Below are 13,624 nucleotides of genomic sequence, written 5' to 3'. Positions count from 1 at the left end.
CCTCACCTGCCACCTCAATGTAAATTTGAGAGCCGCTCTCTCCCGCTAGATTCTTTGATTCTTTGAGGGAGGAACCTGAGAAACCCCTCGACGATGTTTGCGTTGACATCTATCTTACTCACACGACAATGGACAAGTCGGGGTCAGCAAATAGCTTTAAAAGAAAGTTTATCGAGCTACTGGGGCATGTGGTATATCATGTAATCAAGGAGAAATGGGTCTTGTATATTTGAATGGTTAGTTGAGGTGTCTGATTGTATTGTCGTCGTTGCAGTAATTTACAAGAAGTCACTCTACTCTTATTCTTCTAGACTGAAAGAGCTCACCTGAGCCCTGTTCTATATTTGCTGCCAAAACTTGAACTCCACTGTTGCTTCAATAGTCACTTTCCATTCTGCTCTTCCATCTCCATGTTTATGTAGTCCCCAATTGCATCCAATTTCCTATCTTCAATTCTCCCAGTAAAGCACTTCTAAGAGGCCCCAGAAATGCCACCAAGCCACCACATCTGTATCTTTCTCTGCTCAGCAAGTACGTCAAATTGGGACACAGAAGTTCAAGCGCACGATCATGCAATCACACAAACTCGCCGCAGCAACGACGGCTTTGGTGCACATATTTCTTGCCGTTGGGATTTATCCGTACCAATCTTCGGCAAAACGCAAAGCTCTAAAAACAAACAAACTCTTGATCCCCTTTGCCCGACAAGTGATTGCAATGCCCTCCGCTCAGCCGTTGGCGATTATTTCACTTGTCGCTTGGCAGCCCGGGTCAACGTGACCAATGGCGAAGGAACTAGCCAAAACGGGTTTCATAGTCGACAACAGCAAATTGGTTAACGGAGATGTAAATAGAAGAGGTTCATTCTAGCATTCAAGACCTGCGGGCGCTCACTGTATGCCTGAAAATCCTCATGGGATGGCGTCATATTGAACTCAGTGGCATTTGCGGAGCTTGGATTAGACCCGATAGAGCTCGCTACGATGGAGCTATAGTTGTTGGGTTTGAAGGAGGTGTATGACTGGACGTGCTGAGCTTGAAAATCGATGCTAGAGTTGAGGCCCTCCTGTTGATTTGTCTCAGGGATTGAGGGTTTCGGCTCGACAATTTCGGGAGGGGGGTAATTCTCTAGGAAGTCTGTGAGCTATAAGTGTTTGTCTGTAGTTAGAACAGAAAGATGAACGTACGCTGTTGTCTCTGGCCAGCCAAATGATTAGGGGCTTCGGAAACTTGTAAGGAGAGCTCGCTGAGGTTGGACGATAGTCGAGGATATTTCTGAGGTCTGAAAGGCTGTGTACTATGCATGGTTTGATGACTGGGATCTTCCTGGGTATCCCAGTGAGGATGGTGGGTTGTAAGAGCAGTATAGCATAACGGAGGACAGTGGGTGTCCATCTTCATGAGAGAGACCACTGAGAGATAAGGATGGGATGGTGGTCCGACTTCGATATGGACTAGAGAGCCGTGGCAGGATGAAAACCGACCGACCTTGAATTGAACAATGGCTGCATGGACTAATATACGATGACCGGCATCTTTGACGCACAGGCTGCGCTTCCACAACCATTGGGTGCCATAAAATCATTCATCAGTCGAAGAGGCTGCCATCCTTTGACTAGATGTGCTCCACTTTCCAATCCAGCATGCATTATTGCCCTGTTGGGGACTAATACTAAGCCAGAGTTGAAATCGCGTTTTTTTGTTGGTAATCTCTTTCTCTCATTTTGCAAGTACTAGTGTGCCAGCACTTGCGTCTCTCGTTCTTTAGGTTCTGGGGATGCTTTGCGTCAGGGAGTATGACCCAGTACACCCAGATAGTAGCTTGCTACCGTGGCTAATGCAATCGCCCAATGGCTCACTTCGACTGTCTGCCTGCCTGCTTGATCTAATTGAGCTCTGTGGTTTCTTGGTAAACGCTTGGCAAGTGGCGACAAAAGAAGATTGCCGCTCTATCCCTAACCCTTGGAAAGCCTTGAGATGTGTCCCCACTGCACACTGACGCCAAATTTACTCATCTGCTCAAAAAGATGAAATACCGACTTTTTGAAAGACTTTGTCTGTATTGAGAGGGGGGCGGAACTCGTGATTCTGATTGGTCAAACAACCCCTTGCTAGTGTTTGTGATATGATCAGGGCTCGAGGGCATCCCATCTCATTCCAGCACATAAAAGGCGACTACTCAGGAGTCCCAAAGATTTGCTTTGTCGTTGAACAGCTTCTTTCTACCCCGTTGAAATGTCGACAGTCTCTCAAAACGTAAGACACCAATGATTTTCTTTACCCAGCTATATACTGAGTGATACAATTTCCCATTCCCATAGCAGGTCTCCGGAATAGCGCAACAACAACGCTGATCGCTCAACAAGTGTGGCTTCTAGGCACAAGAGAGATCAAACGAGCAACAAAGCGGCAGCACAAGCTCAATGCCAAAACTGCATCTCTGGTCTCCGCGTGCCAGACTCTCAGAAAGTACCACTACCGTTCTTGGGTCAAGCGCAGAGCTTTGGCCAAAAACAACATTCTGAAGAATTATCCGCACTGTGTGGCGAGCAAATTGACTACTTGGGCATAATCGGATAGTATGGACTTTTCAAATACTACATCCAAAACAGTGACTTAGGTACCACTGTATTCAGATAACCCTTGGTGTCTGCCAATTTTTAACAGCCTGTTCGCAAGCGCATCTGATAGGCAATTGAAATCATTGACGCATATTAACATCACCACTCATTATACGTACTATTTAAAACAGCATTGAGAAAATGTTGCCATGGCAACATTGGCCATTTGACGGTTCAATGATATGCTAACTCAGCAATGAGGAGGCAAAGTGAAGCATTACCTGGGCCATTGAACAGCCTCGGCCATTTTCTCCCCCTCTGAAAGAGATGAGGTTGGAGCCTTTCTGTTTATGAAGTATGCAGAGTAGGGTAGGTAACTCGGACTTACCAGTTTCCCACACCGCTTGACGGTAAGGAACAATAAAAAGTCGCGGACTGGCTATCCTTGCTCCTCGGTTTTTCTTTCACTTCAGCACCCCGATCAAAAGATTCGTTCGTTATCACTCTGGAATTCTCCCCGGTAAGGTACCTTCAAAAATTAAGTTTCATAATGCCTCACTGGTCGTGCGAATGGGAGAGTTGTGGGAAACCAGCCGCGCAGAGCGCAGGAGATTGCTTGCTGTGCGACAGACATCTTTGTCGCATGCATCGCCAAGCGCCGTGGCACAAATGCCCAAGACCGGAGGTCTGTGATGTATCTGCCCAAATACCAGTCACGGTCGCAATGCTCATAATCATCTATTAGGAAAATTGGACATCCTACAGTGCTCAATATGCAGCTACAGAGGCTCGTCACATAGACGAGCTACGCCTTCGAATAGATCGTTCTAAACTATGTTCCCGTGCATCGATGCTAAGAGAAGGTGTCTCCTGTTCCGTTGACTTGTCTCGCAAAAGCTTGTCTGCTATGATGGGAAATCAGAACTGCCATGCCGAGATCACCTTCGATGATAACGTTAAATGGCTGGCACGTTTTCGCCTCGCAAGAACCACATCACCGCCGCGGGAAGTTCGTGAGTGGATACTACGAAGCGAAGCTGCCACTATGATTTACCTCCAACGATGCACTCGCATCCCAACGCCCAAAGTCTTCGATTGGGCATGTGAATCTGATCCAGAAAACTCACTTGGAGTCGACTATATTCTGATGGAAAAGCTGGACGGAAAGCCTCTGAGTTGGCAGGCGGCGACTCCTCAGCAGAAAGAGAAGGTCATGCAGCAGTTGGTTGACATTTTCCTCGAGATTGATAAGCATCCTTTCAGAGCAATGGGTTCACTTGTCTCCTCGGCGGGAGGTGTTTTCGGTGTTCAAGGTCTCGCACATCAACCAACATTCCGAGCAGGAGAGGGGCCACTAGGCCCATTCTCTTCCTCGCTTGAAGGCTGTCAGGTTATCCTAAAGTCCTACCTTGCAATGATAGCTAGCAGCGAGATTGATTGCTGCTATCCGGTAGACACTTACCTCGTTCATCGACTTCGCCAGGACATCGTCGGCGTTCTCTTCCAAGATGTCCCGTCAGAGGACCAGTTCTTTCTCAAGCACCCGGATGACAAGGGTGACCACATTTTGGTCAATGACAGTTTCGATATTGTGGGAGTCATAGACTGGGAATGGACCCAGACTGTATCCAGGGCGGAGGCATTCTGTTCCCCGTGCATGTTGTGGCCAGTGGCTGAGTTCTACAACGGCTCTAACGCTTTAGCCGCAGATGAGTTGCGGCTCGCTGCTATCTATTACGAAAAGGGCCGTGAAGATCTCGCTGTCTGTGTCATTGAGGGCAGAAAGGCTCAGAGATTTCTCTTCGCTCTTGGCCCCGAGAGCTCTTTTCTAGATATGCAAACACATCTAAATCTCTTCGCAGGACTCCAGCGGGCCTTCAACTTTGAAGACGAGGAGTGGGAGACATGGAAGAGCAAGGCTCTCAAGAAATGGAAAGGTGATGACTTACTTCTCGGCTTGTTGGAACTAGAAAAGAACGAGAGGAAGGAGAGATGGGGGTCGAAGGAGCGAGGTGAGAGGAGTTTAAATAAAACAGATTGCGTGGATTCAATCTAGCATCGAGAGTAAGGCTTCTCACAAAAACGTCGATGTGCGTAGTAGTCAAACAAACTCAACAAGATGCCTGCAAATAGAGAAATATGTACATAATGAGATGGCTGTATTGCACAACTCTTTGATTGCTTGTGAGGCTATGACAGTGTTTACAGAAGTGCGCTTGAAGCTAGGATATTTTCTTATGACTTCAAAAGTCATCGGTACATTCTCATCGTTGACTTACTAAGCCTAAGGATGACGGTGTTGCCATAGCAAGCGTGATAACACACAACAGAACGTAAAGGTTAGGATTTGGCTTTATATTTAGGCGATACTTGATCGGAGAGAACGCTCTTGTGAACGAATGCAAATTGAAGATATTACTTATGAATACTCGCTCACTCGGCCTGGTTTGGTGTTGCTTGATACTTTGACGCAACTACCATCCACCATTGTATATCCGTCCTTGAAAAAAGGGACTACTCCACACTTTAAATTTGGGCAGTAGCTTTCCAATCAGCCCTCAACTATGAGTTGTGGGCCGCTCAGGCTGAAGGGGCTTAGTACGGCGCTTGAGATTCACAAATCAGATGCGTCTGAGGCCGTTTCTTACTATGATGCATCAACTGCCAAGTGGCAAAGTACTGACTAGCGTAACAGGCTCCATCCAATCAGACCGACACTGACGAGGGCAAAGGCTCCTTCGATTCGCATTGCTAGTCACATGTTGTTTCGGCACGGGCGTTCTTCTATTTCTCATCGGCCTTCCCGCTTTCTCACCTGCCCTCCGTTCATCGCCTCTCCCATGATATCTTCCGAATATATTTTTCAACGGCGATTACAAGTCACGTATCAACTTCTAGAGTCAGGTATCTCTAGCTTGGACGATGACCAAAGTGAAAATGTGGTGACATATTGCAAGCTGTTTCTTGGCACTGCGCTCGTGTCCGTTTCAAGCGCATCCTATTATAGGATAACGAAAGTGCGAAAGTTTCTTCGGAAAGTGAACACCCAGCTTGGCCCAACACTGCTCGTTCTTTGCATGTTATCCTATGTACCCTTATACCAAGCTATGTCGACTCAATCTGAATATTATCTTCCCAGAGCTTCAGCTATGGAACAAGGAGAACCCAGGAAACAAAGACCTGAATGTTTTCACAACCGATCTATACGAGCAGCATTGAGTGAAGTCATTACTGGATAGTGCTGCTTGTTCTACCGGATCCCCCCCCCCCCCCCCCCCCCCCCCCCCCCCCCCTCCCTACCAGCTCATCCTATGCCAGATTACCCTCCTGAGTGGTATGAAAAGGCTGGGTGTGAATGTCCTATACCGCCAAGCTCCACAGGTGTCAAATCTTCAACGCTTGGTTGCAGACGATAGAAATTAAGAACAGGTTTGGCAAAGTATGCAACAAACCTTCCAGCCAGCAAGGGCATCAGCGAATCGAATCCTTGATAACGATTGGTTTGATGGATAACTCCATGAAAGAAATAGTCACTACGCGCCGTGGAGCCGCATGGATACTTGTGCTCATCCAATTATACATGACGAAGATCTTCTTGATATTGCTTCGTTCGAACCTGCGTACCGAAAATGGCCTCTCGCACTTTGTTCTTTTGCACTGCCAACATCACTACACTAGCTTAGAAAGTCTTTAAAGCCTTGGTCTGGACCTACTCCATGAAAAATTCAACTACGTTTTTTAGAAGCTTTGAGCTCAGCAAAGAATCTTTTCATCAGATTTTAGTCACCCAAGTAGGGTAACCGATAGACCAATTTGACTCCGGTGTCCACAAACCTCTGCGCCATCTGCTCTATACAGTAAAATTTGAAAACAGATTACCCACTAACGTTGCACTACCAACAATCCCCGATGGAAGCCTGCACGTATTTTTACGAACTAGGTACAAGATATTCAGCTACTTATAACGAACTTTAATATCGCGAATTGCTTTGTGGGGCTGCGATTACCACTGAATCGGCCAGGTCGCGGTCAAGCAAATTTTTCGACAAGGATGTTCTCTATAACACCTTTACAACTAAAACTCAAAATCGAACGGTTGACTGCAAATAGTCAATACCCAGCCAGAAATTGTTGGTGAATAAAAATTTGAAAACAAACGGTGAAGAACAAACGGTGAAGAACAAACGGTGAAGAACAAACGGTGAAGAACAAACGGTGAAGAACAAACGGTTAAGAACAAACGGTTAAGAACAAACGGTTAAGAATAGAAAAGGACGTAAGTGGAGAAGTGATGAACGGTCGAAGCAAGGGCAGATGTCCCAACAATATCCCAAAAATTCTCCTCCATACTGATGTTGGCCTTGAATGACTAGCGCTTTGCCTCATACCGAGCCTATCATGAGTTTATCGCTTATCATTTGTCTGGACATTCATGAATTGATGGATAATCACTTGGTCGTATGTATACTGACTGTTCCGCGCGGATTGACGTGCTCTTGCGAATGACTCGGGTCCAAGTTGGCTGAAAAGAGAATAATAAGATTTACACGAGCCGTGGGGTGGAATCAAAAATGTAAATAAGAGCACTTGTGCCATTCTGTCTGATCGGCAGACTGTTAGCAAATATCATCATTGCTCTCAAGTATTTGAGGAAACAGCAAATCCAGGCTTCGAGAATCAACTTTGTCCCCGTTAGTCCGCATGAAAAACCTTGGAGATTATTGTTGGATACATACCCTCCAGATGAAACCGCGCCAATGAAATTGTATCACATCAGGTTGCCTTTTTTATTTTGTGGCCAATAATCATTACAGCTCAATGGCAAAAGAAAAAATAACGTGTCTAGGCCTGCGTAGGCTTGAACCATTATTTTTTAGAGAATGGTCATTCAGCACATATCAGAATAGTTCATACCAAATAAGACAAGGGCCTAGGCAAATACCGTTGTATAATGCAGTTATGTTACGGAACTGACCTTGTTTTATGTATCAAAAAATAAAGTCCACTGTGGCTGGCCTGTATTAAAACGGTGGCTGTGCTGGCCCATTTCAGACTTGTGATTACCTTGCAGAGAGAGATACCGATGCCGTGTATCCCTTACGCGCCAAAGCAGCCATGACGAAGCGCGAAAATGATATCGAGTTACAGTATAGTAATGAAGTACTTGAGGCGGTTTTGATTTCGACTATCGGTGTATTACCACATTTCGCATCGAGTACGGGCGTTCATTGCTCAATCAAACACGTCCCGGTCTTTGCGTAAAACCTCATTGGAATGGCAATGATGGTCACCTCGGTCGCAAGTAAGCTCCCAAGATCGAGAGATGTCATATCCCGATGCAATAGACTGGGTATTCTCGGCCATTCTCTGGCCAAAGCAATGTAATTTTTCAAGCACGTAGACAAATATGCCTGCTTGTGCTTTGTCTATGCTTTCACTTCTCGCCTGGCATTTTGACTCAAGAATGATTCCTCTCTCTCGGGGCCTTGTTCAATTCTTCGCCAAGCCTTGCAATGGAATTGACTCAATTTTTGCATCGATTTATCTCAGCTACACCAAAATGTACGGATCGCTCTCGTTGGCGGAGTTCAAAGAAAAATTGAGCGGATTATTAGGGCTCTTGCAGTATCACGTGATCAAAGGCAATGCGGTTTTGTACATTTAGATGACTTCGGCACATGGAACATTCCTTGTTGTGATATCTCGAGAATTTTATAGGATGTAATTTTGTACTCTGTGCTACCCTGTAACTTCCAATTCTCTTACTGAGCCTTTCATGCCACCCTCAACTCTAATTTTGCTTTAATTTGTACCTCACTTGTGTTTGATCCATCAACAAACGGGCGAGGAAGCCATTTGCTCGAACCGTTGCCTGTTGAAGATGGCACTTAAATCTTCATCAGTCGAGAGGGCTCTTTTGCGACTTACCGCCATGACCTCACTTGATGAGATTGGACCTAGATTTTCATCACGGCCAACAACATTGCTTCCATTGTTTCTCTGCTGGGAACTATGTCCATATCAGTTTGAAGGCTTCGAGCTTACATTTGCGAGTAAAACTTACCACAATTGTCAAGCACGAAGTCAATTGCAAAGCATTTGTCATATGAGCGCCGTCCGGGGCCGCCTCCCAATGGAAGGTCACATTCAGCAATTGAGAACCCAATAGCCACCCGATAGCATCGAAGGAATTCCGGGAAGTCTTTTTTTGTGATCAAACCAAGCCCCTTGTGGATATCATCTGCTCTGTCACCTTCTCCGGCCTTGTTGCCTTCTCCTGTCTCTCGACAATGACGATAACATGCAATGATGTCTGAAAAGAGCTGGTAACATCGAGGACAGATAGAATTCAAGTCCGATCTCACCAGAGCTTGCAGCAAAATTGCGAGCTGGCTTTCCGCCTCAGACATCTTGAGTCCGAGTGAATGTAAACAGTGGAATGGAACTGAGTCTCAAATTATGACGCAACCTCTTTTATAAATAAAGCACAGTGTAGCCAACGCATGCTCAAGGATGGAAATTGTTGGTTGATTTGCCGAGTACTAAGAACTAGGGATAGCAAAAAAGTCCTAGATCGCAGTTTCTCTTGCACCCTCGCATACCGAATGTCCAAGAAATTCCTTTGGCATTTCATTTTAGATCAGCTGCACGACAGAAAGGTAAAGCCCTCTGCATTTCCTATTTCCCGCCACTGTTGATCTTCTCCATTGCTTCCTTGGTCTTGATTAGAACATGGCATCTTACAGCACTGAGAACGAGCGGTGGAGAAGCAACGTGGCGAATCAAGCAGACTGCCAGAATCAGGACCTAGGTGCAGTGATGATTGGCTCTGGAACTAGAGAGAACCTCGATGATCCAATTGTTTGGCTTCGAAATTTAAATTGTCTCTAGCGTACAGCTTCTGTCGCTTCCTCGTATATCGAAATTCGAAGGCAAACCACTCCTCAGGCGGCAACATGTGCCTGGCCTGGCGGGTTCGATCCCGATTTCTTAAGTCTGATGATTTGGCCCCTTCCAAGACTTCACGCGGCTCAATATGTACAGTTTCAATGGTCCCATTATCCATTCTGGTAACAAAAAGTAGGCACTTTCGAAAATCTGGATAAATCTTCACCTCTCCTTTTTACTCCATCAAAATTCCATAACGAGGCGCGTTTGCAGGACGTGTGTTTGAATATATCAGCCTGTCCGCTTAGCAGAGAAAATTTGTAGTGGCCAAAGTTAGAGACTTACTTTTGCAGAGAATGTGAAGCCATTTAGTCCAGGTATTCTCGGCTGGCGGTTCTTCAGGAACAGGTGGTGTACAGTTGTATGAAACCAGCTCTATAGAACCGCGAGTTGAATGATAGCACGGGCCGGCTGGCACCGGTTGGGTCTCGATGATGAAAGGTACCCTGCACACTAGTGAGGGGGGATATGCAGGCAGTTTGAAAGCATCCACTGCCGGCCCTGTCTCTTCTTTTTGTGTATCGTCTCGACATGGGCGATCTCCCCAGGAGAAATCGGCAGAGGTATTTCGATGGCGGATCGAGAAATGAGATTGGGTGAAAGGCCACCCAGAAAGTGTGGTAGAAAATCCCATGGATATCACGCTAAAAGATAAACTGCTTAACGCTTATTGAAATATCTGCGTCGTCGAGGCTGCTATCAATATGCAAGGTTATATTTCATATGAACCGTACCAATGTCCTGCATACTATCCCTACCGTAACCATTTGCTATGGTTCCCAAATTCAGGGCCTGTTGCCGCGGGGTTGTTATTTCCTGCATGAAGCCGATCAGATAGATTTGCTTTTTGAAGGAGGCCAAAGCAAACTTTCCAAGTGGGATCGCACGGACTATCATGGAGGCCTCGATGTCGTAGGCTGCAATGTCATCATGACGGTCTGGCTCGATATTGCATATCACAACGAAATGGGCATTTACGATGGTCGTCTATGAGCCTTCGTGATTCGTCACTTCACAACCCCTGTAGGACGTGGCCTTTCTACGCACTCATACACCACAAAGTCTAAATTCAATGCCACTGTTATAGGGTGTTTCTGTATGTCTTGGTGAGCGCCACAATCACCTGCCTGGGTCTCTGTGGTCGTTTATTTTGTTTGATTCAAATCAAGTACGAAACGCAGCATCCATCACAAATCTATAAATGGTTGGTTCAGGCTTGGCGACTAAGAAGCGGTTTCATTGGCTGACTACTATCCACAGCGATAATTCTCGGATCACCTTCCTGTTTTCTCACACACGAACTACGGTACGGCAGGCGACTCGACGCTGGAAATTAGCGCATCAAAATCAAATGACACGAAAGAAATCTCGAAGACCGGATTGGGCTCGAATTCGAATATCGCGTCGAGATTCATGTCGCATTCTCGCACACGGAGGAATAGAGCCGGCACGGAGTCAAGGCCGCCCACGGTTCCTCCGGCCGCTCGTGGTTCTGGTTTTGGATCGCAACGGTCGGACAATTTTGACCGAAGTCGGATTACTCCGTCGTGTCTTGATACCAGTTCCCGTGCGCACGGAGCGCTTGGAAATAACCAAAGAAATGAGGGGAGCGGTGGATCGGATGCGGTGCGCGCGCCAATCCGCCGGTCCATATTCCCGCTCGGCGCGCCGCATAAGAAGCTAAGTTTTCGGGTGCCGGAAAAGGGGAAGGATTGTATGAGGGGTGCGTCTGAGGGGCCGTTTACGGTGGCGTCGGATTTTATTGAGCTTGTGCCGAGGCCCTATACGAGCGAGACAACTCATGGAGGGAATGGGGAGGGGGCGGACAAGATGGTTATTCATAAAGAGATTCGGTACTCGATTCAATATGAGAATGAGGAGCTGAGCAGGCAGGAGGATTTGAAGATTAGATCTGTCGATGTTTCTGCATATGTATAATTTCATTTTGGTATTATGGGTTGTGGCAAGATGTGCAGATGATGTGTAGATGTCGAATATTATGAATAGATAAACCGGGGATTGGGGTAATCTTTGCTCGAGTGACTGAGCAGGTAGATGTTGCATCACAAAATGAAAGCCTTGCTGCCTGTAACGCCGGTCTTGTTGATATAAATCAAGAATTTGCTGATAATTGAACCTGTGCACGAAATCTCAATATTGGGACGCTTCAGTTTGGCCGCTTGAACGGATGGGCTTCGGTGCTCCTAAAAAGAGAATCATTAGCCCATGAAGACGGTGTCAACACAGCTGGACACAAACATACAGCACATAATCGTCCAGACTTATGTGATCTGGCTCAGAAAAGATGAGATAGAGGTACTTCAAGGTCTCGGCAAGCCAAAAGCTTTCCATTTTGTCCTCATGTTTCGGTTTTACGTGACGCACATCGTTGATCGACGAATGGCCAAATTTAGTTCGAGTTGCCTTATCAATGTTCTTAAACATGCGCCATGCAGAGTCCTGGAGAGTTTTATCTCCAGTGATCCGATACATGACAAACAGGGACTCAAGAGCTTCGGGTCTAGACGTGGAGTATGTTAGTGAATCGTACCTGGAGAAATGAGATAAAGCCGTACCTGAGCTTATACGAAGCATCTTGAACACTAGTTATGCCTGGTGGTAGATGTTCAGCCTCTATGTGGTTTTCTGCTTTCTCGCGGTCCTCCTCAGTATCAATAGAGTGTGATATAACATCTGACATCCACTGCTCTTCATCCCACGGACACTCATCAATGTGCTCGCAAGGAGTGACGTTGAACACCTCTGGCATGATCCCCGTAGGCATAACATCGTATGCCCAGACACAGCCGTCGGTAAGTCCCCGGGCAACATACATATCCTCCGGCCGATTAAAAACCTTAGCCCCAATAGCCACGGTGCCACCCATGAAGCACTTGAGGTGGTCAGGCGTGTACTGGAAGGTCTTCGTGTCACCCCGCATTGCGACAACATTAGCCGTGAAGAGAATGTGTTGATCCTCGTCCTGGGTCATTCCTCTGAATAGTAGATTCTCGTTGAATGTGATAATGGCCTTTTCGTACATCCGGCGATATTTGTCCGTCTGTGCGCCCAGGAGAATGTGCTCTTTGGGCAAGTACTCGTATGTGGAATCAGCACATCCGCCAACGGTGAATTCGGAGTCGTCAAAGGTCATTCGGTCGGTATCAATCCAGGTCGGCCACATGCCAGGCATCCGGGTTTTGTCTTGTCCTATCTCGAGCTCGTTCATGATACGCTGCACGGCGTCGTAGTACTTGGGATCACCGGTCAATTGAGTCAGGCGAGTGAACTCCATTGTCAAGGATCCCATTTCCGCTAGGCTTGTGCGGGATGATGGTGTGATTTCTTTGCCTTGGGCGGATCTGTGGATTGTCAGTCTCGCATTCTTGTTGCATATTATCTATTTTGGCATACCTAGTCCACTCCCAACGCACTTGGGGCATGCGGTTATGCGTATCAAACGCATTGAAAATCATCTCTCCCAGTTCAACCGCTTTTCTCAGCAGGATAGGATGCTTGCCCTCGGTCAAGTCATGAGCAGCAATAAAACCACCCATGTAGCGAATGATGATCTCAAAGACAGGCACATGCTTGCTCTTGGTTGTTTTAAAATCGATTTCTTCCAGAGCCTCCAGAGCCAGCTGCAGCTCATCGTCTAGTCCCATAATCACTAGCGCATCTAGCGAATCAACAAGTGTGGCACCCCAGCCATTGAAGGTATCCTGGTACCCTCCAGTGCGGGGTTTCACTTCATCGCGCATCCATGCATGATCCTTATATCCATTCCATGAATGAAGAAACGCTTCCTTCACAGCATCCCGCTTCTTGAGTCTGGCCTTACGTTCGCTGCGGGTTTCTTCGGGAAAGTCATGCTGGATGCGGGGGATTTTCGCTGAACTCTTGGGCAGTGGGATGTACTCTGCAACGGGGAATCGCTCGGTGACTTTATCTAGACGAATGGCATCATGCCGAACGGTGTGGTCCTTTCTGGAGATTGGCTTTGTTGGGCGACCTTGGTAAGTTTGAATCCTAGGGAGCCAGAAGAAGAAAAAGTATGTTGCGACAATGAGAAAGAATGCAGTTGATATAGGTCGGGTTTTGTGTCTGTTATACAT

At 46.7% G+C, this 13,624-nt stretch overlaps 2 protein-coding genes across 2 annotated transcripts; one reads left to right on the top strand and one right to left on the bottom strand.

Annotated features, from left to right (window-relative positions):
• Window positions 1-3,468: 3,468 nt before the first annotated feature.
• On the top strand, window positions 3,469-4,617 carry Pdw03_6764 (Zinc finger, AN1-type; the record flags this gene model as incomplete). Its single annotated transcript, XM_014681202.2, has 1 exon — window positions 3,469-4,617. One exon carries the CDS (start codon window positions 3,469-3,471, stop codon window positions 4,615-4,617), a length of 1,149 nt encoding a protein of 382 aa, XP_014536688.2.
• Window positions 4,618-11,676: 7,059 nt separating this feature from the next.
• Pdw03_6763 (Class I alpha-mannosidase) lies at window positions 11,677-13,624 on the bottom strand (the record flags this gene model as incomplete). Its single annotated transcript, XM_014681203.2, has 4 exons — window positions 11,677-11,713; window positions 11,773-12,030; window positions 12,086-12,871; window positions 12,924-13,624. 4 exons carry the CDS (start codon window positions 13,622-13,624, stop codon window positions 11,677-11,679), a joined length of 1,782 nt encoding a protein of 593 aa, XP_014536689.2.

This window comes from Penicillium digitatum, chromosome 2 (assembly GCF_016767815.1).
Source record: "Penicillium digitatum chromosome 2, complete sequence".
Taxonomy (NCBI): domain Eukaryota; kingdom Fungi; phylum Ascomycota; class Eurotiomycetes; order Eurotiales; family Aspergillaceae; genus Penicillium; species Penicillium digitatum.
Note: the sequence above shows the minus strand (reverse complement) of the source record. Positions and strands in the feature narration are given on the sequence as shown.